Source organism: Hydra viridissima, unplaced genomic scaffold (genome assembly GCF_058129835.1).
Source record: "Hydra viridissima isolate aposymbiotic clone 2 unplaced genomic scaffold, HvirCarnegie_v1 scaffold_12, whole genome shotgun sequence".
Classification (NCBI taxonomy): domain Eukaryota; kingdom Metazoa; phylum Cnidaria; class Hydrozoa; order Anthoathecata; family Hydridae; genus Hydra; species Hydra viridissima.
In genome coordinates this window covers 10,398,414-10,424,546 of record NW_028324311.1, presented here as the reverse complement: position 1 = coordinate 10,424,546, position 26,133 = coordinate 10,398,414, and the positions used below count along the sequence as shown (strand labels likewise).

Sequence of the window (26,133 nt, the reverse complement as noted above, 5' to 3'; positions counted from 1 at the left end):
TGTGCAAAGGATTTTCATAATGTTGTTCATAACCCATTGTTTGACCAAGAAGATGTCAAACAAGTTATTGAGTTTATTCCCCCAATTGAACTTCACCTTCTCCTTAGAATTGTAAATCATCTCTACAAATCAATGCTAAAGATATGGCCTAAAGGCAAAGATTGGCCATTACTTCTCAAATTGAAATTACAAACTTATCATGGTGGAGAGTTTGTTGGGAATGATTGTCATAAGCTTTTGAAGAACACGGATGTTTTGCAAAGAATTATTAAAAGAGAAAAGGCAGACCATATGCTTGGTTTTGTGAAAACATTCCAACATTTTAAGAGTGTTGTTAGCTCCTGTTTTGGAAGGACATTAAATACTGAATATGTCCAACATATCAAAGACTTTAAGAACTCATATCTTCAACTCCCAGTTTCAGTCACCCCAAAAGCCCATGCAGTGTTCTACCATGTTCCTGAATTTATTGCTCTAAAGGGTACAGCATTGGGCATTTTTAGTTAGCAATCAACAGAAGCCTTACATTCAATCTTCAGTGCTCAATGGGCTAGGTACAAAAGAAACCCTGATCACCCTGGTTATCAAGGCCAGTTACTGAAATGTGTTATTGACGATAACAGCAAGCATCTTTGAATCAGATTTTTTAAATAATTCTTTTTTTTTTAAACAGTTAAACAGTGATTTCTAGAAATTCGTTCTTGTCTAAAATTTTTGTTTATATTATACACTGTATCAATTTATTTATATTTTCATAAAATATCATAAGTTTACAAAAAATTAATCAGAAGTATATATCTTATTTTGCAAGCACTAAATAAAAAAATCTTAAAAGCAATTTGAAGAAAAAGTAATAAACATCACAACACCACCATAAAGTAATTTTTTTTAAAAGGAAATCATTTCATGCCTGTATGTGTTTTTACAATGGGAGATTAAGTTTAAATGGGAATTTCATGTTTGATATCTTGTTAAAACCTATTTCAGTAAAGATATATTTCTTATGTGTATTTCCAATATTTGTTCACTCATTTTAAACAAAAACAACAAAGCAAACCTGTGGGTTTAACAACTAAAATATAAAGAGGTTTTTATGTGTTTTAAATTCAGAATAATTAGAAAAAATGCCTCTAACTATGTATTTTCTTCCCCATATTTTATACAAACTTGGACAAAAATATGTTGATATTTTTTAAAAACTCCATAACCCAAAAGTGAAAAAAAAAAACAAAATAGATTTACGAAGGGGCTCCAAGTGCGATGAGTTGCACAAAATGCTATAAACTTTAAATTTGTTTTTCTCCTTCGGCTATTGAGATTACATTTTAATTTTTTCATCTGGTGATATCTGAGACCTTGCAGATTAATGCCCCATCGGTCGTTTTTTTTGGTCCTTAAAATTGAGGTTGGGACCATTTTTGGATAGGTGTGTGTCTAACGATGTATTATGTTTTTGGGTTTATTGCGTTAATATTGGTTAAAGATTGATTTAAGGTGAACAGTATTTTTATGGCAAAAAGCGCACTTTTTCTGTCTATTTGATATCCATATCTCAGAAACTACACATGCTAGAAACCTAAAATTTTAGATTTCTCTCAGCTGAAGAATTTTGTCTATATGCTCCCCATGGTACCTGATTTTCCTAACTGAAAATGAAATGGTAGGACACTTTTTATTTTCATTTATTATTTTAATGACATTAAAATAATAATAAATGAAAATAAAACAAAATTTATTTGACTCAAATGTTTTAAGGAGGTAAAGCAACGCTTTATTAGACGAAATTAGGGTTTTTATCAGTTTTTAAACTTCAATTTCGGGATTTTGTTCCAATGTAAAAATTTGATTTACTTTAAAGTAAAAAAGACACATACAAAAAAAAAAAAAATAAAAATAATCAAGAGTCATTTGTCAGCTGATGTAGTCTAGATCTTCTCATATTTGAGCCTTCATCATTTTCTTCGCGATCACGATCACGATTCCTATTTAAAGACTTATTTGCACGCAGTATCTGGTCTAGGGCGGTAAGTTCACCACGACCCTCAAATAACAAAATGTTCAACGTGTCCTCGTAGATCCTGGCTTCAGGAAAATCTACTTTAGTTTGTTTTCGTTCTGTAGCATATACTATTGAAGTACAACAAACTTCAGTGACCTTTTTACCATTTCCATAGAATGACCAACAACATATCTCGTCATTAGCAATAATATCTTTTATAAAAAGTATTCTACCATTAAAACGCAATGAAAGTTTGTCAAAAAGTTCCAAGTTCTTTAAAATATTATCATCTGATTGGCTAAAAGATAAAAGAAACTTGTAGTTTTTCCGTACAAATTACCTTAGGCTTGCAATTCTTTAAGAGAAGGATGATTTTGCTAAAAGATATCTGTATCGTGAACAGAAAAAAAATATCATTTGACATTTTAGGTTTTCTATCGTGAAAAGATTCTTAAAGTTTTTATAAAAAAGGATATTTGAAAAAAAATGTTTGAAAGATTTAATTTTTGCAAGAAATGGTTAACCGTAAAACTTAAAAGTCTAAAATTTAAAAGTATAAAATACCTCAAGATAAATAAGATACCTAAATCTTCAATTACAAATTTAAGATACCTTAAAGAAGTTATTACAAAAAGACAAGAAAAAGAGTAGATGCGTGTGAGTGATCGTAAGTTTGTAATCTTTAGTAATATGAAAGTTAACAATCAAAATCAAAACAACAAAAACAGCGAATCATTAAAAAAAAAGTAAATTTTCTACCAGCAAGCCATGAGTTGAATTGAATAAAAACAACACATACAAATTTATGCGGTTATGAAAATCAACTTAATTTTGAGCAACACGTTTCTGTTATTTTTGTTATGTTGTGATTTAAATGAAACATTTTTTATAGAAATGAATATCTTTAACATTTACCTTGTGTAAGAATACTTATTATTGTATCGGTTGCATACCAACTTAATGACAGGCTGTAAACCAAAAACAAAAATATATATATATATATATTGTCACTGTTACAAAATAATAAACAAATGGTGGACAGATAAAATAGTGGCATAACAAATATTACGAGAATAAAAGAGTAACGGACAAATGGAAGTTAACATTTAGCAGGGCTAACAGTGTTAGATATATAAAAATATTGCATACTCTTTATTTTTTTCAAAAATAATATTACTCAGGTATTTTGAATCTTAAAAAATACTGCACCATTACTGAATAAAAATTTCAGGAAATTCAAAAAGCTTGATATTTGGTGGTGGTAGTGGTGGTGGAGGGAGGGGGAATCATACATTTACCGGTAAAATTTCTGAAAAAAACTGATTTCAAGAAATATACTATATACCTACCCCCCTAGACCCTTAAAGTTAATTACTGTTGATGATTTTTAAGTAGACTTTTTTCTGAATAAATGGTTTGGAACAAGGATTGAGTGACTTGTGAACCTATTAAGCTCAAAATTTTTGAGAACATGTTGTTACATATAGGTGCCAAATTTAAAGGGTAAGGTATTTCAGTTTTTAAATTTTCTTATTCTAACTCTGGTAATATATATTTAGCCCTAACCCTTTTGAAATAATTTATGACGCTAAATCTAATATTTACCATATATGGTAAATGGACACAATCAAAAAACTTTTCACAAAATAAAATAAAAGCATAAATTAAAAGTTTCACTTTCTCTGCATTCATGATCAACATTCGCTCCTCTTTTGAGGAAGTGACAAGCGGTACACGACACTGTGGTTCAATGTCATCACCTTTTTTTTTTAACTCATCTTCCACCTAAAAAAAAAAAATTTTATATCAAAACAAAAACATTTTAAGCATTGGCAAATATTTTAAAACATTTCTAGCTTTAAAACAACAACACAATTAAAATGTTAAAAAAGCAGACAATTCTGCACTTTGGAGAATTATCTTATAAATAGAATACTTGTTAAGAACATAAAAATTTAAAAAGTAAAATACATGAATGAATTATTTTTAACATTTGACTGGTTTTAGAAAATAATCCTTCCCCTCTCCCCTCTTGTAAAAAGTTGACTAGGAAAAGCTCTCCTAGAAAATGCCCCCAGAAAATTTAACCTCTAAGATAGAGATGTGACGCATTTTTTTGGTTCTTGTTCTTTTGGTCATTTTTTTGGGAAAAAAATGCAGGGGTCCGTTTTTTTTTTTTTTTTGGGAAACATTCAAAAACTCATCATTTAAGCTTCTAAATTTAACTTTAATGGCAATATTATTAAACCCATTTTCATTTCAGATTTATATAGTAAAACTAAGGCTGAATTTGACTAAAATTGTTTTTCTTTTGGTATGTTTAAAGATAATTGTTTTATTGTTAATGTTTAGATTAACACGGTTATAGCAGTCCTGTATAAAAAATTATTAGTTAATTTTATCTTCCTCTATTTAATTTTTATTGACTTTACTGTTATATATTGACACAATAAACACTTCTTATCTAAATTTATTATACTTAACTATGTTTACTCAATTTTACTTAATATTTGATACATATACATATATATACATATATATATATATATATATATATATATATATATATTATCATCAATATTATCATCATCATTATTGCTATCATTATCATCATTATTATTATTATTATTATTATTATTATTATTATTATTATTATTATTATTATTATTATTATTATTATTATTATTATTATTATCATTATTATTATTATTATTATTATTATTATTATTACTATTATTATTAATAATAATTTACTATACTTATAAAGTTTTGAGTAGCAAATAAAAAGTTATATGCAGTTTTAAAAGCTCTTTTTAATAATTGATTATGTTCTCTACTTTATTATATTTAAATTTTAGATATTTTGCTTAACATAGTAAATTTTAATTATAAAAATGAATAAAGCAGGCCATACAGGGGGGAGAAATAAAACGGTAGTTGCCAATTTATTTATACTTATGAACCAAATTAGCAAAATGGAAAGAGTTAAATGTTCCTTTTGCTTTGACATTATGTCTAAAAACAGAACTCAAATGACTAAGCATTTTGAAAAATGTCAAAAATGTCCTGATGAAGTAAAAAGTCTATATGCAAATAAATCAGGTCATAGTCAAAAACAGCAAGACTCTCCTGGAGACGCTGAACAAAAACAAAAAATCCACGATCTGATTCTTTTGGAACATCCTTTTCTGAATCAATTTGTAGAAGTAAAATACCAAGTTCCATTTTTGACAGCATGACAAAAACTGAAAAGGTGTGTATTGTATATTTAAATTTTAAGACTTATTTGAAGAATTAACTGATATGGCAACTAGCTTATTAAAAGTTCATGATGTATAGATTTTAGATTTGTTTTATGATTGACTGATGTACCAGTATGACATTATCTTTTGCAGGAATTGATTGATACACACCTAGCCAGAGCAATATATGCTAGTGGATTGCCACTCCATATATTAGAAAATAACTATTGGAAAATCTTTTTGAACAAGTTATGTCCTGCTTACAAACTTCCATCAAGACATGAAGTGTCAAATGTGTTATTAGATAATGAATTTTCAAGGATTTCAGAAAATGTTAAAGAAATGGTAGCAACTGCAGATTATCTTGGATTTATGTGTGATGGATGGAGCAATTTAAGGTACAGTAACAATTTATTATAATATTGTTGATGCAAGCTATCATTAACTTTGTAATGACATTGCTTTCTTCATCACCTGTTTTGTGGAAGACATTGCCAACAGGTAACCATAATTCTAGTACTGTATACAATGGATTTACTTAACAGACTGGTAGACTTTTAAAATATGCATACTATTTTATAATTAACTTTGATATTAAATTTATAACAAACAACACTGAAAACCATTTCAGTAAGCAGAAATAATATATCAGTTAATAGGTTTATAATATCTATATAGTATAGTATATATATCCCAAACTGTTTGTAGGAAAATTAAGCCATTCTTGTGAATATATGGCAAATGAGAAAAAGAAAGTTTTAGAAGAAATAAATCCTAACAAAGTTTTCGGCATTGTGACTGACAATGCTGCAAATATGAAAAATGCATGAACTCGTCTAAAAGATTGTTATTCCCACCTTCATTGCTATGGATGCATTTCACATGGTTTAAATTTGCTGTTCACAGATTTTTTAAAATTGACAACTTTAAGTGTTTTTATGTCACAAGTAACTAATATTGTTAAAGAGATAAAAAAATTCTCATTTATCTGTTGCAGCATTTAGAGATATACAAAAAAAATCAGCTAGTGTAGTAACATGCATTTCCTTGAAACTACCAGTACAAACTAGGTAATACAACTAAAAGTATAAATATACTGTACATTACAAAAAAAATTGAACTATGCAACTAATTTTATTATACATTCATAAAAATAGATTTCATTTAGCAAATTACTTTACTCTAAATTTATCAAAGTTATTGTAATTTCTTTGTGCTTTATTTAAGGTGGGGATCAACTGTAGCATGCTTAGATAGCATACAGAAAAATAAGCAACCATTAAAAATATTTGCTATTTCTAAAAACAGTGGACTTAATTCAACAACAAAAAATATTCTTCTATCAGATGTTTTTTGGGACAGGGTTGAAGGTTTTTTCAAATTGCTGTCACCAATAGCTGATGCAATAAAGAAAACTGAATCAAACACTCCCATGTTATCTACTCTTGTGGAAACTTTTCACTTCTTGGAAGACCACATTTTTAAAAACTTAACAGCTAGCCCATTCTCAAAAAAGGAAGAAGCCACAAAGATCTTCAAGAAAAGAAAAAGATTTTTGTTTAACAGAAATTCACTTGTCTGCCTACTAGATCCCAAATTTCAAGGCAGAGTCTTGAATGGAGAACAAATGGTATTTACTACACATAATTCATATATGATTCTTAAAACCAAATACATTTTAGCCTTGGGCATTAAAAGTAAAATTTTTGAAAAATTTTGAATTATTTTAAATACTATTTTCAAGTTTGAAAATACTATTTAAATAATTAAAGTAATTGTAAAATTATTGAAAGAAAAATCTTTTTATAGATTGATGCATGTGAGGCAATACACAACATTGCTGCAAGTATGCCTGAAGTAAACAAAGAAATTATGACATTTGATTTGGCTAATTACCAATCAAAGGGTGGCATATTTTCAAAACCTTTTATTTGGACTACAGTTTAAATAACTCAACCCATAAATTGGCGGAAAGGGTTGTGTTCCTTTACTGAACTATCAAAAGTTGCATCTAGAATTCTTCAGCTACCAGCTTCAAGTGCAGCATGTGAAAGAAGTTTTAGTACTTATTCTAACATTCATAGTGCAAAAGGAAATCTCTTAACGACTGAAAGGGCTGGAAAGTCAGAGTCTGAAGCAGTTAATATAGAAAGTGACAGTGACTTTATGAATCATTAGATGAAAGTAGTCTAGGGTGGGAAGACTCGGACTCAGAAAGTACATCCATTTAGAATATCTTTTATAGTTTAAATACATGTTAAAATTACTAAATTATTGACTTTTTTGCTTAAATATTTTAACTTTTTTTAAATTGTGTATATACTACACTACACAGTGCTACACTACTTAGCACTAAATTAATAACCAATTAAAACTAATAAAACATTATTATTCAAAAATATTAGAATAGGTAAATTAGATAAAGTTAGAGCTTTTTTTATAAGGCCTCACTGGCAATATAATTCAACATATGTAACAAACAATGTAAGACCAATTTATTACATAATAAATATTAGGATTTTCTATTTCTTTAAAGATTTAAAATCTGATATTTAATAAGCATGATATTGTATATTAGTATATTTATATTATAAAAATGGTTATTTTGTCATGGACGAGTATAGTTTCTGTATATGAGTGTAATATTTAGGATGTACAACAATATTTAAGAAGTAAAATAAAACTTTCTCATACAATATACCTAGATTTGTAACTAATTTAATAATAAATTGCCTAATAAATATACCTAATAAATAGCTCTTTTAAGTTTTTTATTAAAACATTACTTTAAATTGGTGTTTATAAATTGTATTTGTGATAATAATGATCATATACTATAAGCAGACAGAATAAACAAAAACTCTTCCAAATTATTTACCAAGAAAAATAAAAAACTTGTTTAAAAAGTTAAAAAAAAAACACCAAAAAAAACGCAAGAGAAAAAAAAAAAAAACGTTTTTTTTTGCAACTCTACTCTAAGAATTAATCCCCTAGAAAACACTGCATGATATCAAAATATCTCATATTTTATAACTTTTAAAACATGCATTTTCTACAATATTTGTAATTATACAAAGAGTTTTACAATATATTGTTGTAAAACACATTGTTATCATTACAGTAGTTGTGATTGTACAAAAAGTTTCAAAAATATCAAGTGTTAATGACTGTTTTACAAACATTTCAATTTTTTCAAATTTGAGGCCCATTATTGTCACTAACATTTTTTTACTAAAAAAAGTTTGAATCAAGCATGGTTGAGTATTAGTTGTATGCCGTATCACTTTTTATTTATAAATATGATAAAAAAAGAGATAGTTCACCATTCTCAACAATCTTATAAATCAATCAGAAAAACACTTAGTTTCTCCTGATTTTATATTTATGTTATTTATACACCACAGAAAAAGCATTTTGAGCCAGCTCATGATTGCTTCAGAAAGCTCAGGTTTGATTTAGAAAAAAGTTTCATAAGTATATTAAATATGCTATCATCTTTGGAAAAACTCCAAGTTAGAAATCCTAAAACCATGCTAAAACATGTTTAATTATGTAAATATGTTTCTTACACAATTTATTAGTTCTTGTAGACAATAGAACTTTGCTTCAGCCAAAAGCTCTTTCAGCTCCATTTTATCTTCTGGCATAGGACACTGGCCATCCCGAAGGTAGTTTAATATTCTTCCAAAATGTTTCCCAGCTCTATCAATCAACACCCAACCTTGAAATAAAATTGAAATATCATTAGAAAGATTTAAAGCATAATTTTATCTTTTAAAAGGATAGCTAATCTAGGCCTCAGTGAAATAAGACTTCCCAATTCAGTTTAACTGTGTGGAGGGCACACTTACAAATAAAATACAAATTCTTCCTAAGTTCTAAACCAGTCTTTGAAATAAATCAAAGTTTCTGATGTTTATTTAAGAACTCTTAGTGCATTTAAATAGACAAAAAAAAATTCAGTGTGTTAAGTTTAAATTCACACATTCATACAATTTATTATTTTTTAAAGTTTAATGGATTTTAATTGAATAATCATTCTTTACAATCTCTTGAACGGTTGAAATTAATAATTTAAGATATGCGAGATATCACAAATTTTTTTAATGGAGTCTTATATCTTACTTTAAACTTCTACTAATAAAAAATAATATTAGCTGATTTCATAAACTTTTGGAGCATAAAAAGGATGAGAAACCAAAAATAATTATGATAATTAATAAATTTATTTATGGGGAAAATTTAGCTTTCCAATAATAGCAAAGAAATTAATAATAGTAAAGCTATGGAAACTCATTAAAGACTATAAGAAAAATAGAAAAAATTAAAATTATTTAAAACAGAAATAGAAATATTATTTAACTTGAATGTAAATTATCTATATTATTTAATTAATCTATCCTTTAAAAAGAGTGCAAAAGCAAGCTAGACTAAATGTAGATTTTACATTTTTAAAGATAGACTTAATGCACTTTGTATTATGTAATTCCTAATTATGAAAATGACAACAGTTATGGAAGTAGAATCTAAATAAAAAAACAGCAAGACTTAACAAAAGTTAATATTTCAAAGTCTTTTTCAAGTAACACTGGAATTACAACCAAAACTGCTAGATACTTGAAGTAAAAAAACATAATATAGAGCATGGTACAACTTATGCCAACAAAACACAAAAAGAAATCAAAACCATCCTCCAATTGTGGTTTTCAACAGCTCCCATTTGAAATTCTGCACATCTGTTTTTAACAACATAACACATACAGATATACAGATATACATACATACATACATATATACATACATACATACATACATACATACATACATACATACATACATACATACATACATACATACATACATACATACATACATACATACATACATACATACATACATACATACATACATATGCATATATATTAACCTTCAGTATCAGTTAACACTTCCATCCTACCACTAAACATTGCTCTTAACATACTGTCAGCTCTTTTTGTTAATGTTCCCAGTGTAGTGTAAAAAAGTGAACCTCCAACATTTAATTTTACATATTTAGTCAAAACAGCTTTGTTACTTCCGTTCTCAATCAGGGAAATAACATTCTTTTGGGTCTCTCCTGACATTACTAAAGTATAAGAAACAGTTTTATAATAGGTGTTGTAGACAAGTTAAATCACTTTGAGCTTGATTCATGTCATTAAACGGAACGTTCTTCATTACGAAGTGCTTATTGCATTTTATATAAAGTACGGGTGATATTATTATTTTTAATTTTTTGCTGAAGAATCTAAAAATGGTGAACGGCATCGACGTTTAATTTTTCGGTTTTTAACGAAAACGCTCAAAGTATAAATTTCTATAAGTTTTTTGTTTTAACCTTTCGAGATTAAGTAAAAATATTTTTCGACTAAACCGTTAAACCAATTTTTATGACAAGTTTTAAATAACATGTTTTTGGATTAACATGAATTTGTTTCACCAATAGCTTTGCTGTTTTAAACGTATAAAGAATTTTATTTAAATAAACTTCAGAAAAGTCGAATTAAAAGCTTACAAGACTGATATAGAAGTTGATCATTATTCGTTATTTATTGTTAAAAACCGAAAAACCGATGCCTATTTATTTGCCATAGGTATTTCTTCAGTTAAAAAAACATTTTTGTTTCATAAGTTTAAAAAGCAAGAAACACAACGATAAGCTGTCATTGGCTTACATTCGAATATTTTAAAAGTTTTAAAAACTCTGCTAGTATGAAAACAGTTCAATGTTGTAAAAAGTGAAATAATTTTCTCTAAAGATTTATGTTTAGAGTGTCAGAAACTGGTAATGTAATGTAATATTTTGTTCTAAATTTCTTGTCCTTCTTTCTTCATTTTACTAAAACTTGATTTTACTAGAACAATAATACTTTTTCTGCTTAACTATTTTGCTCGGCGTTTTTTTATCTTTATTTCTCTTTTTCTTTTAAGTTTTCGTTGCGGTGTTCTTTTACTCCGTAATACAGAGATTTATACTGGGGGAACCATTCCAATGTTGATTTATCTATTATAAAATAATTCTAAAGGTTTCTTGTTATCTTAATACAATTTTTATAATTCCACTAAAACCTCAAATTTTCATACCAGTGTGTGTGTGTGTGTGTGTGTGTGTGTGTGTGTGTGTGTGTGTGTGTGTGTGTGTGTGTGTGTGTGTGTGTGTGTGTGTGTGTGTGTGTGTGTGTGTGTGTGTGTGTGTGTGTGTGTGTAAATTAGGGTTCATTATCGAAATTGTAAATTTCGAAAATTTTCGATTAAAACGGTACCGAAATACTTCTTTTTTTTCGAAATCTATAAAAACTTATGAAAATAATCGAACTAGCCAAATTAATTTCGGAAATAAAAAAGGAATTTCGAAATGTGAAATTACTTTCGAAATAAAAAATTGCACTTCGAAAAGTGAAATTAATTTCGAAAGAAAAAACAGAATTTCGAAATGTGAAATTAACTTCGAAAAAAAAAAAGTGTATTTCGTAAAGTGAAATTAGTTTCGAAAGAAAAAACAGAATTTCGAAATGTGAAATTAACTTCGAAAAAAAAAAGTGTATTTCGAAAAGTGAAATTAATTTCGAAAGAAAAAACAGAATTTCGAAAAGTGAAACTAATTTCGAAAGAAAAAACAGAATTTCGAAATGTGAAAATAATTTCGAAAAAAACCAAATATATGATAAGCAAAATTAATTTCGAAAACAAAATTAGATTTCGAAAAGTTTATTTAATTTCAAGAACAAAGAAAAATAATTTTGTAAATTTAAAATTATTCCAAAAAGTAATTTTAATACCTTATATTTTAATATTAAAATAACCGGGTGCCTAAATAATTTACCACGGGGTGTTTCGGCAGGTAGACCTTTTATTATATATAATATGTATATATTGGCAAAATATATATTATATATATATATATATATATATATATATATATATATATATATATATATATATATATATATATGTATATATGACAAAATAATACTATTTTGGTAAATATAAGGTGGCACACAACTGAAAACGAGTTTTTTTTTTTTAAATAATCAAAATTATGATTTTTTCTTTTTGATGACAATAAATTTATATTTATTGTCATCAAAAAGAAAAAATTATAATTTTGATTATTTATTAATTTTGATTATTTTGATTAAAATAAAATAAAAAACAGCTATTTTTTTTTTTTTTTTTAAATTTTACCATCCATAATGGCCAAAAATGTGTTGTAAAACACGTGTTTTCAAAAAACAAGAACCTTATTTTTTACTTCGCAAAAATTTTATTTCCACCCCACCAAGTGACACCTACTAGCGCAATGATTGAATACTGGTGTTTTTTCCAGACTGGAAAAGAAAATAAAGACTGGAAAGAAAACAACTTGTCATTAATTAAGCTGTCTGTAAAAAATTTCATCAGATAAACAAAAAAGAATACAAGTGTTTTAAATTACTAAGAAGTTCAATTCGAACTCTTTTAACAAAACATTATTTGATAAAGAAATGTTTTTTATTATTTGTTTTCTTTAATAAAAACTAACTGCTTCAATAAGCTCGGCGCAAGCCGGTTCCGCAGCTCCGTATCTATTAAACCGGTTGAACTAAATAAGCATTCTGATGGCACCGATGTCGCTGGAACTGAAAATATTACCCGTGCAATTTGTGTCAAAATCGGAAACAATTTTTGATTTGCTTGGAAAAATTCGATGGCACTATTTTCGTAGCTCTGAAAGTATTGCAGACTGTAATCGTTTATTTCTTTTTCAAGTTTATCATTGTTTTCAATTAAATTAAAACATGATTTATCTGTTACTAGTTCAATTAAGTTAATTGGCTTTCGTCTTTTGTTGTTAACTAAAGTATTAGTATTTGCAAACGGTGGCGTTGACGATTGCTGAAATGTTTTTATGGTATTGTCAGTTGAGCTGTTTGATGAGTTTAAAGTGTTATTTAAACAATTTGTTTCAACTGTTATATCAATTTCTTCGGATTCTTTTAGATGCATTTCATAAAATGTTTTTATAAACATTTTTGCCTTTGTAATGCATTCATGTCTATCGACATCACTTTTGATAAACTCAAATTTACGAAACTTGAAATCAAGAAAAGTAGCTGCTAAGAAAAAGTCATTAGCAAAAATGTATTTAAAACGCCCTTTTAGAGACCTTAACAATTCCTTTTGAAAAGTCTTAACTAGTTCTGTAAAAATGGGTTGCGATTCAAGTATTCCATTTAGTAGAGAATACAATGTTGGAAACAGAAATGTTACTGTAACATATTTCTTTCCGCTAAAAAGTTTTGTTAGCTCTTTAATTGGGTGTAACAAATCACATAAATCCTCCAGCACCTTAAATTCATTAGCAGTGGGAAGAGAGTCTTTTATATTTTGGTATTCGATGCTTATCATATCCAACGCAGTTTTATTAGTTAATATAGATTCAATCATATCGAATTGGCTATTCCAGCGAATAGCTATATCCTGTACTAACTTTATTTTAGTTTCATATCGAAGTGTTTCTTGAATTTCTCATAACTTTTTTTGTAACATCTCCGAATGCTTAAATAAACCAACAATGTGCCTGCAGGATGAAATTACCTTGGCGATTTCCAATTTGCCTTCGTTAATTTTTTCAATTTCTTTAACTTCACTTTCCGTAATTTCTTTATTAATTAATTTTCCATTACCGTCGTAATCTTTTACTTCGTAACGCTTTGAACCATTTTTTAGTTTTTTTACTTTTATATCTCTCGTGTTCAGAAGATCGTTAATCACAAGATTCAAACGGTGACCAGCACATGGAATCTTAAGAACATTATCATCAAATTTATTTACTGCAGAGAAAATGTTTGCACCTGAGTCAGTAACCAGTGCAAAAATCTTATTACTGATTGACCATTCACTGAAGATTTCGTTTAACGTACTAAATAAATATTCAGCTGTTTTCATTTCAGACATAAACCTAAGATCCAGGTTTCGGTCAACCAGAATCATATTTTTGTCAATAAAATGACAAGTCACACCAAGGTAGCTGTTTTTACTCAATGATGACCAACCATCACAAGTAATTGTAATGAATTGGCATCCCTTCAATTCTAGCATTAAAATTGATTTTAGATTGTCCGTAATTGATGGAATTTATTTCTTGCTCACCGTATTTATGCATGGCATTTTGTAGCTTTTGTTTAACTCACTAACTAAATTTACAAAATCTGGATGACGTACTATCGAAATCGGCTGATCAGTACCAACGATAAAGTTCACCAATAACTTGTTTAATTTTTTATGACCAGTCTCTTCAAAACCATACTCATTACCGCTCTCAATATCGGATATATCGTCATCGTTGAGTAAAATTGTTGATTTTTTAGATATTTTTGAATTAATGCAATGATCAATTGATAAATGGGATTGCATTGAACTTGTCGAACTGTTGTAAGGTAGAATCTTATAACATATGCTGCATTTTGTTTGATTCTTTTGGTCTATTTCGAAATATGTCCAAACGAAGCTTCGTTTTCTTATTCCTTTCTTACTAATAATAACAGACTTATTTGTTTTTGACATGTTTATTCAAACTAAAAAGCAAGTAGTTTTTTTACTCGTACGCATATAACAAATATTAATAAATTAGTTACTTATGCTATTAGTAAACTTGTGACACATGTTACTTCACTTAGGTTATCGAGCGATTAAGGAGGTTATTATAACTTTATTTACATTTTTAACCACTAGAGAGTAATTAGCCGTTTACGTTGCAACAATTATTTCATATGCGTGCGTTAGAGGCCTTAAGGGAATTGCTAGACGATAATTCGTCTGACTTTTTTTTCCCGTGAACTTTGGGAAGTCAGACGAGAAAACTTTGGTTTTTGTGCTAATGCAATTTATCATCTACCAGAACAAATATGTTCCTGGGGCTTTTCTTTGATCTTATTGAAATATCGTAAAGTTTCGGGGGGTTAACTAAAGGTTGTGCCAAAATGTAGTTAATGAAATTATCAGTGCTATTCAGAAGCAATATGACAAACTGCTATTCAGAAGCAATATGACAAACAAAAAGGATAATTTAGAGCTTTTAAAATAATTTGTGATTTATTTTTTATCAAATCTTTGAAGGATTACCAAAAAGAAGCTTTTATAGCTCTCAGCAATGGCATAGGTTGTTTTGTTTGCCAACCAACAGGCTGTGAAAAACATTAATTTGAAAGTACAAAATACAGGTTTATAAAATATATTCGACGTTTATTTAAATTTGGCAAAATGGTTGATAATTGGTTGAAAATAGTTGATTTTTAATAACTGATTTTTAAAAAGTTTATTACCCCCGTCCTTAAACCTGAGAGTTTTCTCATCTGACTTCCCAAAGTTCACGGGGAAAAAAAGTCAGACGAATTATCGTCTAGGGAATTGCATATTATAACTTTTAAATATCGTGATTTATCATTTAGGAAAGCGCACGAACTTTTCCGTAAATTCTAAATCTAAAGTTTAAACTTACGTTATGCAAATTTAAAATTAAAAAGTTTTTAAACTAATGTTGTTATCGACTTCGACTAAATCGACTAAAAGTCGACTAGTCGAAAGTCAAAATTAGTCGACTTTGAAAAATCTAAGAGTCGATCTAATCGACTTTTCTACTAATCGACTAAAAGTCAATTTAGTCGAATAATAGTACTTATACATCTTTTTATTTGATTGAACATTATAAATCTTTTTAATTTTATTTTGTTTGCAAAAGCAAATAACTGTTGAATAGAATGTAGAATGTATTTTTAGAGGAATAAAATATTAACCCCCCATTCCTTTCATATTAAATTAAAAATTCAAATATAGTATCTCCCTCCATCCCAACAATCTCCTAATCCGGCACTAATTTTTTTGTTTACTCTCTTGAAGTTCTATTAAGGGTTCGGGGATTTCAGCAACTTCCAAAAAAATTACTTTTAGTTACCGGTACCGGTATCTGCGGTAACTTGAGAACAACTAAAAGTAACTCAAGAGAAACTTATAATGAATATATATAAACTTATACTGAAAGTAGCTTCATAACGTCTTCCGGTAATTATGTATAGTAACTATAATTAAATTCCGCGTTAGCAATGCGTAATGTTAACAGTAAGTAACTTGGCGAATCTTAGTTCTAACATAGTATCTAAAAATAATATACAAATATCTTGGTCTGAAAAGAGGCTGGGAAAGATTCATTGGGTGTGTGTTAGTACAAATAATATTATTTTTATCTTACGCTATTTTTGTATACGTTTTCTCTATTTTTACTATATTAAAATATTTTATCATTTCTTTAGCATTTTTATAAATAATAAATAATCAAAATTACAAATTTCTTTTTTCGATATTCCACTTAATTTAAATCCAAAATATTGTTAGTTAGCTTCCGTATTTCTAGCTTTACGACTGATCATTTAATGAGGGCTCGCTAAAAAAGGTTTTTTTCGCATACTTTTTGAGATCTACTTTTTTATGGTCTGAAGACTTTTCTTGACGGCCCTGCATTATTAAACAACTTTATAACATATGACAATAATTATCATACTTAAAAAACTTTATGTCTATATCTACTTTGCATGTGATTATTAAAAATATTTGCATACAATGCCGATCCGATATACAGTGCCGATCCGTTCCGTTCTTTAACTAGGGCTCTAAGGATAATTAAATTGTGAGACCCTCCATATCTAAGTAGTATACTTTAAAACTTATATTTACTTTTATTTTACTATTTTTTTAATTATATATTTATCAAGAAATCACAGGGACTTTTTTCACAATATTAAATCATTGGGACCTAGCAAAATTTATCCTGCGTGGCGTTTATATTGTTTTGTTTCATTAATATCTAAGTTATATAATTTTAAAATATATAAAACAAACATAAATTACTTTATTTCTTTTATCAATTCCCCCCCCCCCCCCACCACCACCCTTTCACAACTCGACTAAATCGACTTTTAGTCGACTTAGTCGATTTCAAAAAAGTGCTAGTCGTTCAAAATATAATTTCAAAAATTTTAACATAAGTTCAAAAGTCGACTTTGTTCGACTTTTGAAAATATATTAGTCGATTTAGTCGACAGTCGAATTCTTTACAATGATATACTATATATACTAGATGTCTAACTTGCGGGATTTTATTGGACGAAAAGTGAAGCCGCTTTTTATGTTTACAAATTGAATCCGCCATTTGTAATAAGGGCAAAAGCTATGTCCGACGTGCGAAATAAAAGTTAAAAATACATGTTTTTGCCCGAATTAATAATGGCTTCCACAGCTTCACTTTTCGGATCGAAGTTAGACATCTAGTATATATAATATAACATTGATTCTTTAATAGTCGTAACAACACTAGTTTAAACTATAGTTTAACCACATTTTAGTTTTGAATTTAATTTTGAACTAGAAGTTCAAATTTTTCTTATTCAATAATTAATAAGTAAAAATTTCAATAATAAAAATTTATAAAATTCTATGTTCAAAATTTACAATTTAAATTGTTAACAAAAAAACTTAAATAGCTTTTGCTGTAGGTAGGTTTTATTCACTTTGAGAGGGCTAATAATTAATATGAAACATTTCACCTTGTAGATGTAAGGGGTCATTCGCAAATTATGTCACGCAAAAAACTTTTCAGATCCCCCTCCTCCCTTTTCCACAAAACGTCACAAAATATCAACTCCCTATCTTATCCTGAGGGTTCTAACCCCTGTAATATTTCGAAGCAAGTTTGACAATTTCGAAAGTGAAAAAATGTTTCGGTAATATTTTCAGAATTTCGAAATCGCAAAAATATTTCGAAGCAAGTTTGACAATTTCGAAATGAAAAAATCGTTTCGATGCAAAATTAATTAGTTTGAAATTATTTCGAACTTACCGAAACAAAAATAGAGTTTCGAAAACTTTTTTTTTTATCGAAAATTCAACTTTTGCTTCCGTGAACAACCTTAGTGTAAATGTTTGAGATTTTCTATCAACTAAAACCTCGTTTTCCCAATATTAGCTTCCAATCTTATCACAGATGATTTATCGATGCAGATTTTTTCAATATAACCGAATGGGCTAAACTACTGGTCTAAATGGTAACTAACGTTTATGGCTTTTGTGATTGCATTACTTTAACGATCGGGGATTTTGTAAACACGTACTAACGAATAATTTTTCACCTGTCGAACCATTAAAACCTACTTTAAAATAACTCCATGATGATTCTTGAAACTTTTTAATTCTATATTTCGAATATTTTTTTTTGATAAACTTGGTACTTGCGATTGCGATGTTACTTTAATTTTATATTTGGACAGTAAATGGGAATGTAGACTTTTTGTTGAACCAAAGACCAAATAGACCAAAATATTGATTTGCTATTTAAAGCGTGGTTTGACATGGATCCATGATAACCATGAGAAGTCTTTAAATTTTTAAAATGTAGACATACGCATGCGTTTGCGAAATTTCTTTTTTCTTTGTTTGCAATAAGATCTTGTCTCTCTCATCCAGGATTTTATTAAAACACCAATGTAAACATCCCTACAAATAAATTTAAACAGCAATCTAGTTTAATTCATTCTCAGAAATAAAATGAGTGAAAAAGATCAACTTTTAAAAAACGAAGAAAAGAAAATCAGAAAAGTTTGGTGTGACGGTTGTTATGACCTGGTGCATTTTGGCCATGCAAACCAGATTCGCCAGGCCAAAGCTATGGGAGACTACTTAATAGTTGGTGTTCATTCTGATGAAGAAGTAAGAAAGCACAAAGGACCTCCCGTTTTTAATGAAGAAGAAAGGTAATTTTTAATACAGCATTATAGGCTTTTATAAAGATAAAATCAATTTTGTTTTTGTAAAAGTCTATAAAATAATGCACTATAAGAACATTCTCTTGAAACAGGTGTACAAAAAATTGTTGTATTTCTGTGTTAATTTGGTCTTATAATAAAATTTTTCAAGTTTTTTAAACCTGCCACCACTCCAAGAGTTTTTTTTGGTAAATAAATATGACGAAATTTTAAAAAGCTTCAAAGTTATTTAATTTTTCAAACTTGTTTTAAGTATATGGTTAATATTTGGAATTAATATATTGCAAAATTAGTAAGATACTTAACGATTTTAAAGATTCGAAGGATCCGTGTAGTTAAAAATCTTTTTATAAACAATTCCTGTTATCATTCATCATACATCTCATGTGTTTAGCTTATGATCACTTACAATTTGAACCGCTAATGTAAAATTTAGAGTTCACAAAACTACAAAACATATTTGGTTGTTGCTTTTCTTTATGTTTTTTTTGTATGTGTGACTCCTTAATTTTTCATTAGCTATAGTTGCCTACCTATAATTTTAAATAAGTCTACCCAAAAATATTTTGAATAGGTTTTTCTATTTATTTACTAAACTTGTATCATAAACAAAACTTCTATTCTTGGTTCTTAATTTTTTAAGGACCAAAGTCTGGTACTTCTTGAAGCGGTAATTAGTGACACATGCTTGACCTGGAGTCTATCTCAGTTTTTATATGTCAAAGTATATTTGATTTTGTTTTGTTCTTGACAAAAAAAGTTTTTCACTTTTTTATCTTATTCTTTTAAAAATTATTATTTCATTTTAAAAGTCAAACTTTTTTCAAAAATATATGCTGTTTAAGGTAGCAGCAGTTAGTAGAAACTATGGAATGAAAAATTGAAATTTCAATACATATTGATGCAATTTTTCAGTTCTCCATTGAAGTTGAAATTTAGTATTACTTTCAATTGATAAAAATATAAATTTTTCTCTCTCTCTCTCTTTCCCTTTATATATATATATATATATATATATATATATATATATATATATATATATATATATATATATATATATATATATATATATATATATATACAGACACACACACACATATCAGCTATGTTTGGTTGAGCTATAACATGGTAAAACTTTAGCATGGATGTTGGCAACACAAAGCCCAACATCAGACATTTTAGTAGTAACTTGCTTTCTTGATTTTTGGCATGTGATTTCCAAGTATGTAATGCCTTGTTTTGCTATTAGATTACTAATCATATATCAATTTATTTGGTAATTATTCAAGAATTAGAAAATCTCTTCAGTAAATCACTGTTTCCAATCAAATATGATAAAAATTACTCATAATTGTTTAGATTTGGATAAAGTATTGTTAAGTAAAAGTTGTTTTTTTTCCCCTCTTTTTATTTTATTATTTCCTTTGTCTTAGTTCCTAGCTTTTTGGAAATTTGGTCAGTTAGCCCATGATTTTTTAAATTTGCTGTTTTTTGTAAATATATAACAACCTCTTTTTGAATCTCTCTTAGCTATAGTTTAGTTAAAAGATTTGATTAATGAATGTGAAAAAGAAAGTTAGTTTTATAAAGTTTTTTTTTTTAACTTATCCTTTTATACCTTATATGTATACCTGAACTTTAATAAAAAATTATTTAATTATGATCATGCTCCATCCAGGTACAAAATGGTACGAGGGATAAAATGGGTTGATGAAGTTGTTATGGATGCACCATATGTAACAGCACTGGAAACATTAGACAAGTATGATTGTGCATTTTGTGTTCATGGTGATGATATTACTTGCACTGTTGATGGGCAAGATACTTATCATATTGTCAAAGCAGCTGGGCGGTAATAATTTAGAACCCTTTTTTTCTTTCTTTCTTTTTTTTTTTTTTCTTTTTCGATATCCAATAGCCGTCAGTACTTTTTTAATGTATATTAGTGACAAAGTTTTAATACAAAGTAATATTGTATAAGTTTATATTAAACAAAGATTTATGTTAAATAAGATTTGTTTCTTAAACACATATATGAATTTTTCTGTCTTGTTTTGTTTTGTTTTAATGAGTTTAATTCAATTTAGCTGTAGGTGTTACTATGTTATTTATTGTCATTGCTATTTCCTGGTCAGTGTATGCTTCTCTATTTTGGATGCCCTTTTTTTCTAAGAAGCAATTTGTTCATGTACATCAGTCATGCTTAATGAAGCAGCATTTTTTTTTTTTTTGTTAAATAACTAAAAAAAATAAAAACTGCTTAATAATGTTAAATTTCAGTATGAACTTCAGATGAGTCACATAAAAAGTCCTTTGAGCTTGGAAACAAAAGTTCAGTTTTTGGTTGTTTTGGCGTTCTTCTTCTTTAAAAGACAGTATTGTATCACTCTTAAAGCTTAATCTCCACTTTAGGATGCATGTAATATATTCTTCTAAAGATTTAGAAAATTCATGATTTACTTACAATATCTTTAAATATAAAATCTCTGATTTAAAAATGTCTTATTTAAAATCTCTGATCTAGTAACACAGAAAAGTATAATTTATACTGTGAGACAGGAAAACTTATAACCACATAAAAGCTTTCTAGAACTGTTGCTTCAAGCACTTCAACTATGAAATGTTCCTGTTCGTTAAAATCTAAATTTATATTTTAAAAAGTTGTAATATGTTTTACCAGCTTTTAATTTTCAGGTATAAAGAATGCAAGCGAACAGAGGGTGTTTCAACCACAAACCTTGTAGGCCGTATGTTATTATTAACAAAAACTCACTTTGATCATGGCAGTCCTATATGCAGTGTCAATCCTCAAGATCTAGAAAGAGTATCATCAGATTCTACAGGTAAAAGTCCTTACACTGGTGTTTCTCATTTCTTACCTTCTTCTCAAAAGATTGTTCAGTTTGCAGATGGAAAGGAGCCATTGCCTGGGGATTGTATTGTATATGCAGCAGGAGCTTTTGATTTGTTTCATGTGGGCTTGCTTGACTTTCTTGAAAAAGTTAAAGAGCTAGGTGAATATGTCATTGTTGGATTGCACACAGACTCAGAAGTAAACAGATATAAAGGAAGTAACTATCCCATTATGAATTTGCATGAGCGTGTATTAAGTGTGCTTGCTTGTCGTTATGTTAATCAAGTCATTATTGGAGCTCCTTATAAAGTCACAGAAGAGCTCATTACACAGTTTAAAGTAATTTTTTCAAACAAAAATTTGGTGATCATTATGTTAGATTACGTAAAGAGAAACTTTTAAAATGTTACTAAGTGAGGAAAATCCATTCAATTATTAATATATTTTAATTGTTAATATACTTACTCTTGAATATTAAATGAATTTACTATTGCTCCCACACTTTTTAAAACATTTTAATTTCTAAAACCTAAGATGCTGTTCACCAAATCCCTTCTTCCATTTTTTGTTTGTTTGTTTATGATACATCTCAACTAATTTGTAGACATGTATTCAATATCCAAAAGTTGTAAATTTCTTGGTTACATTTTTAATCTTTTTTAATACCTAAGGTTGATATAGTTGTTCATGGAGCAACTTTAATTATGGCTGATGCTGATGGAACTGATCCCTATGCCTATCCTAAGCAAAAAGGTATATTTCGCACAGTTGATAGTGGAAATCCATTGACAACATCTGATATTGTCCAAAGGATAATTACACATAAGTAAGTCCTACTAAACTTATTATTTATTTCATCCTTTATTTAAGCTAGTGCATAATATATTAGTTATCCGTTCTCCAATTACATGTAAAAGTTTAGGAGTAATTATTTTATTTATTTTCCTTTTAATTTTTTTTTTAACATTTTATTAAAAAAAAGATTAAAAGAAAAATAATTAAAGCGCTTGCTCCCAAAATAAAAATAAATATTTGCTCCATGCATATATGCATGTATACATGTGTATAAATGTATACATGCATATAAATGCTCCGTGTATATATGCAATGAACAGTTTTTAGTAAAAAGGAAATACAAATTTACTTATTCCTTTTTATAATTAAGAATTTGATTTTTTGTAATTAAAAAATTTTTTTAATCTTTTTGTTATTAATGTAATTTAATCTTTTTTGTAATTAAGAATTTAATTTTTTTCTATTTTTAATAGATTTTAGTTTTTGCTAATTGTCGAAAATAAAAAAATGTTTTTAAAGACTAATTGTAAATCTGTTAGACATGCAATAAGCTGATAATTTTTCAACTTATTTTTAGGCTTGAGTTTGAAATTAGAAATCAAAATAAAGAAAAAAAAGAGCTCGCAGTTATAGAAATGCTTCAAAAGCAAAAAGAAACATTGAAAGGCGAAGATGTAAATTGATTGAAAAAACTTTCGAAACTTTTTTAGGAACATTGTGGGAAAGGGGTTGGGAAGCACATCTTTTTATGCGTGCGTACATGTTTTCTAAATGATGCATCTGAAAAGGTTTGTATGAATTCTGATTCTTGGTACCAAATTTACCCATTTAATTACGACGTGCACAGATAAAGTGGCTATAGATCTGCCAGACAAATTTGTCAAACCTAAAAATTGTAAATTTTAAGGCTGAAAGAAGATCCCTAAATTAAGAACTTAACGAAGCGTTATCAAAAACCTGTTTGGTTGCATTATTTTTCTCAGTTTTGGTTTTTAGTAAAAGTTTCAGTGTCTTCTTTGAACACTTTTATTTGTTTTCTTTTAATTTCAATTTGAATAACTAATTTCTGTCGTAGTTACAACACCTCGTGGACAATATCCAGACTAAATGACCCATTATTTTATGAAATGCTTTTTGGAATTTGAATTTAAAAAATATATAGCTGAAATGAAAATCAATTTAATTTCAAAAAATCTTTAGGCTACTTGTTTAGTTTTTTATATAATAAGAACAAGAACTACTTGTAATGATTTTTAAAACCAAATAAGTATATAAAATATATACTAATTTTCATATTAAATCTCTTGAGTTGTTTTAGTTTTTTTCTGATTTACTAGTATTGCTTGGATTTTTTTGTTTAAAATACAAACTGTTTGAACAGTTATTGCTACTTAAAATTTAAAAAAATCTAAGGACAGAGGGATATCACGTTTTAATTAATAAAAACGGATTTACTTATAAATACCAGGGCTGTGGAGTCGGAGTCGTGGAGTCGGAGTCGGAGCTCATTTTGGCTGGATTTGGAGTCGGAGTCGGAAAAAATTGTACCGACTCCGACTCCGGTTTAAAAGAAATCTTTCAAAGCTTCATAATTTTTATAAGGATTTTATAGACGTTACAAAACTACAAGTCACAGGATGGTCTGAAAGCTGTAGGATATCCAGACACAATGGAAATTGTAGTTTGCAACAACTGGAGGACAAGGAGTTTGACATGTTATTTTTAGGCCTTTAAAACAGTGATAAGCAATAGGGTATTTTGCTGCTTATCACTTAGAATCATATATCACCTCCTTTGCGCTCTCCTCTACCTTCCCTTAAACTATATAACTTCATGATCCCCTAACTCCCGACTTAAATTGTCTGGCACTGTGCTACATATTCTTAGTAGAAAGCTAGGCGTGCCACCACCAAGCACCAAAGAGTTGCTCCACAAACAGAAAGACTGTAAGTATTCAATTAACTTTGTTTCTCTGGAGAGAGAGAGTATTAGAAAATTAGTGATTGATGAAGCTGTTAAACAAAAAGAAGAACTAAATGAATGTCTCAAGGGACGCTTTGTGTTTCTTAACAGAGTGAACTATTTTGTAAACAATGTTTAATTCTTTTTTGAAAAAAATGAAGCAGTTACCAAGACATTGGCAGTAAAAGACGCCAAAACTTATCACACCAGCGAATTTCTCCAGGTCTTAGTAGAAAAGATTCTTAAAGAATATGAACTTAAAGAAGAACAAGTTCTTTCATGTTTGAAATATTGTCCAACTGACAAAATTTCAAACATGATTTTGACAAACTCATAATGTTATTAGCGACTACATAAGAGTTTATTGCATGACAAGAGTTCAGAAAAGTTGTTTGTTCAGAAATTGTTTTCTTATAAATATTGTTTAAAGCACTAAGTGGTTGGACTATTTGTATCATAGTGATTAAATAGCCAATGTTAACGTTTTACTACAGTTATTTATTGTTACAAACAAATAACTTGTAAAACAAACAACTATTTGTTGTTACAAATTGGTTACTTATGAAGGAGTCGGAGTCGGAGTCGGTCTATGATAAAATCAAGGAGTCAGAGTCGGAACAGCAGCTTACCGACTCCACAGCCCTGATAAATACCTTTGGCTTTAAATGCATATTTTGAAACATCACATTTAACTAAAAAAGTGAATATGGCATATCTGATATATTGAAGTCACTCATGGAATAAACTCTGAACACAAACAGTTTCCATTGTTAAAAGAATGCTAATACTGCTTCTTGCAATAATTGTCTTTATTTGAAAAAATTGTTCTTCTCAACACTACGCACCAGAATCTCTCGAAAAATGCCACTTGAAACCTTTTGTTAGTAATTAGTGTATTTTACCAATAATAAAGTCATTTAAAACTGATTTTCTTTAGCCTTTATAGTGTTGTTATTTCTGTTCATGTTTGAGTCTTTTTTTTTCATGACCAATTTAATATTTTATTTTGAAGTATTGTTTACAATTTTTCAAATCTAAAAAAAGACTAGAATGATAATAATATTGAAAACCAAAAGATAAAATTAAAGTAAATTTTAAAAAAATGTTAAAATTTAAACAAAAATAAGAACACACAAAAAACCTTTTAAAGAGTAAACTGCTGTCTATGAAAATAAAAGAAAGTCGTATCTTAATTTGTCGTAAAATATCAAGTATTAAATTTTTTATCTAAAGATTTTACATTAGTTAAGAGCATATTTTATTATTTGTTTTGATAGTAATATACTAATAATTAGTAGACTATATCATTTAATTAAGTTAATATACTATTTTCATTCTGAGATGATTTACTTATTTTACATATATTTTCTTCTTGATTTCTTTCTTCTGTAACTCACTTGCATCTTCTCATTTCTTCTTGGATCCTTTTTTTTTCTTCTCAATATCCTT

The 26,133-nt window shown here is 28.0% G+C and overlaps 3 protein-coding genes and 2 pseudogenes across 4 annotated transcripts in view; 4 read left to right on the top strand and 1 right to left on the bottom strand.

Annotated features, from left to right (window-relative positions):
- The window catches only part of LOC149881199 (uncharacterized), a 134,003-nt gene that overhangs the window by 22,200 nt on the left and 85,670 nt on the right, over positions 1 to 26,133 (top strand). The gene's annotated exons all lie outside the window — the stretch shown is intronic.
- LOC145193925 (BTB/POZ domain-containing adapter for CUL3-mediated RhoA degradation protein 3-like) lies at positions 1,785 to 10,646 on the bottom strand. 2 transcript variants are annotated; one of them, XM_090069465.1, is made up of 5 exons: positions 10,169 to 10,646; positions 8,811 to 8,962; positions 3,677 to 3,784; positions 2,915 to 2,967; positions 1,785 to 2,297 (listed from the first exon to the last, which is right to left on the bottom strand). In XM_090069465.1, the coding sequence occupies exons 1-5, from the start codon at positions 10,362 to 10,364 to the stop codon at positions 1,898 to 1,900; spliced, it is 909 nt and encodes a 302-aa protein (XP_089925591.1). In that variant the 5' UTR covers positions 10,365 to 10,646; the 3' UTR covers positions 1,785 to 1,897. The 2 variants fall into 2 exon arrangements, with proteins under 2 accessions (XP_089925591.1, XP_079927597.2); XM_080071471.2 differs by lacking the exon at positions 3,677 to 3,784.
- On the top strand, positions 4,871 to 5,661 carry LOC149881207 (uncharacterized; annotated as a pseudogene).
- On the top strand, positions 5,694 to 7,419 carry LOC149881206 (uncharacterized; annotated as a pseudogene).
- On the top strand, positions 18,734 to 23,751 carry LOC145193793 (ethanolamine-phosphate cytidylyltransferase-like). Its single transcript, XM_090068015.1, has 5 exons — positions 18,734 to 19,061; positions 20,752 to 20,925; positions 21,768 to 22,266; positions 22,599 to 22,753; positions 23,300 to 23,751. The coding sequence occupies exons 1-5, from the start codon at positions 18,856 to 18,858 to the stop codon at positions 23,403 to 23,405; spliced, it is 1,140 nt and encodes a 379-aa protein (XP_089924141.1). The 5' UTR covers positions 18,734 to 18,855; the 3' UTR covers positions 23,406 to 23,751.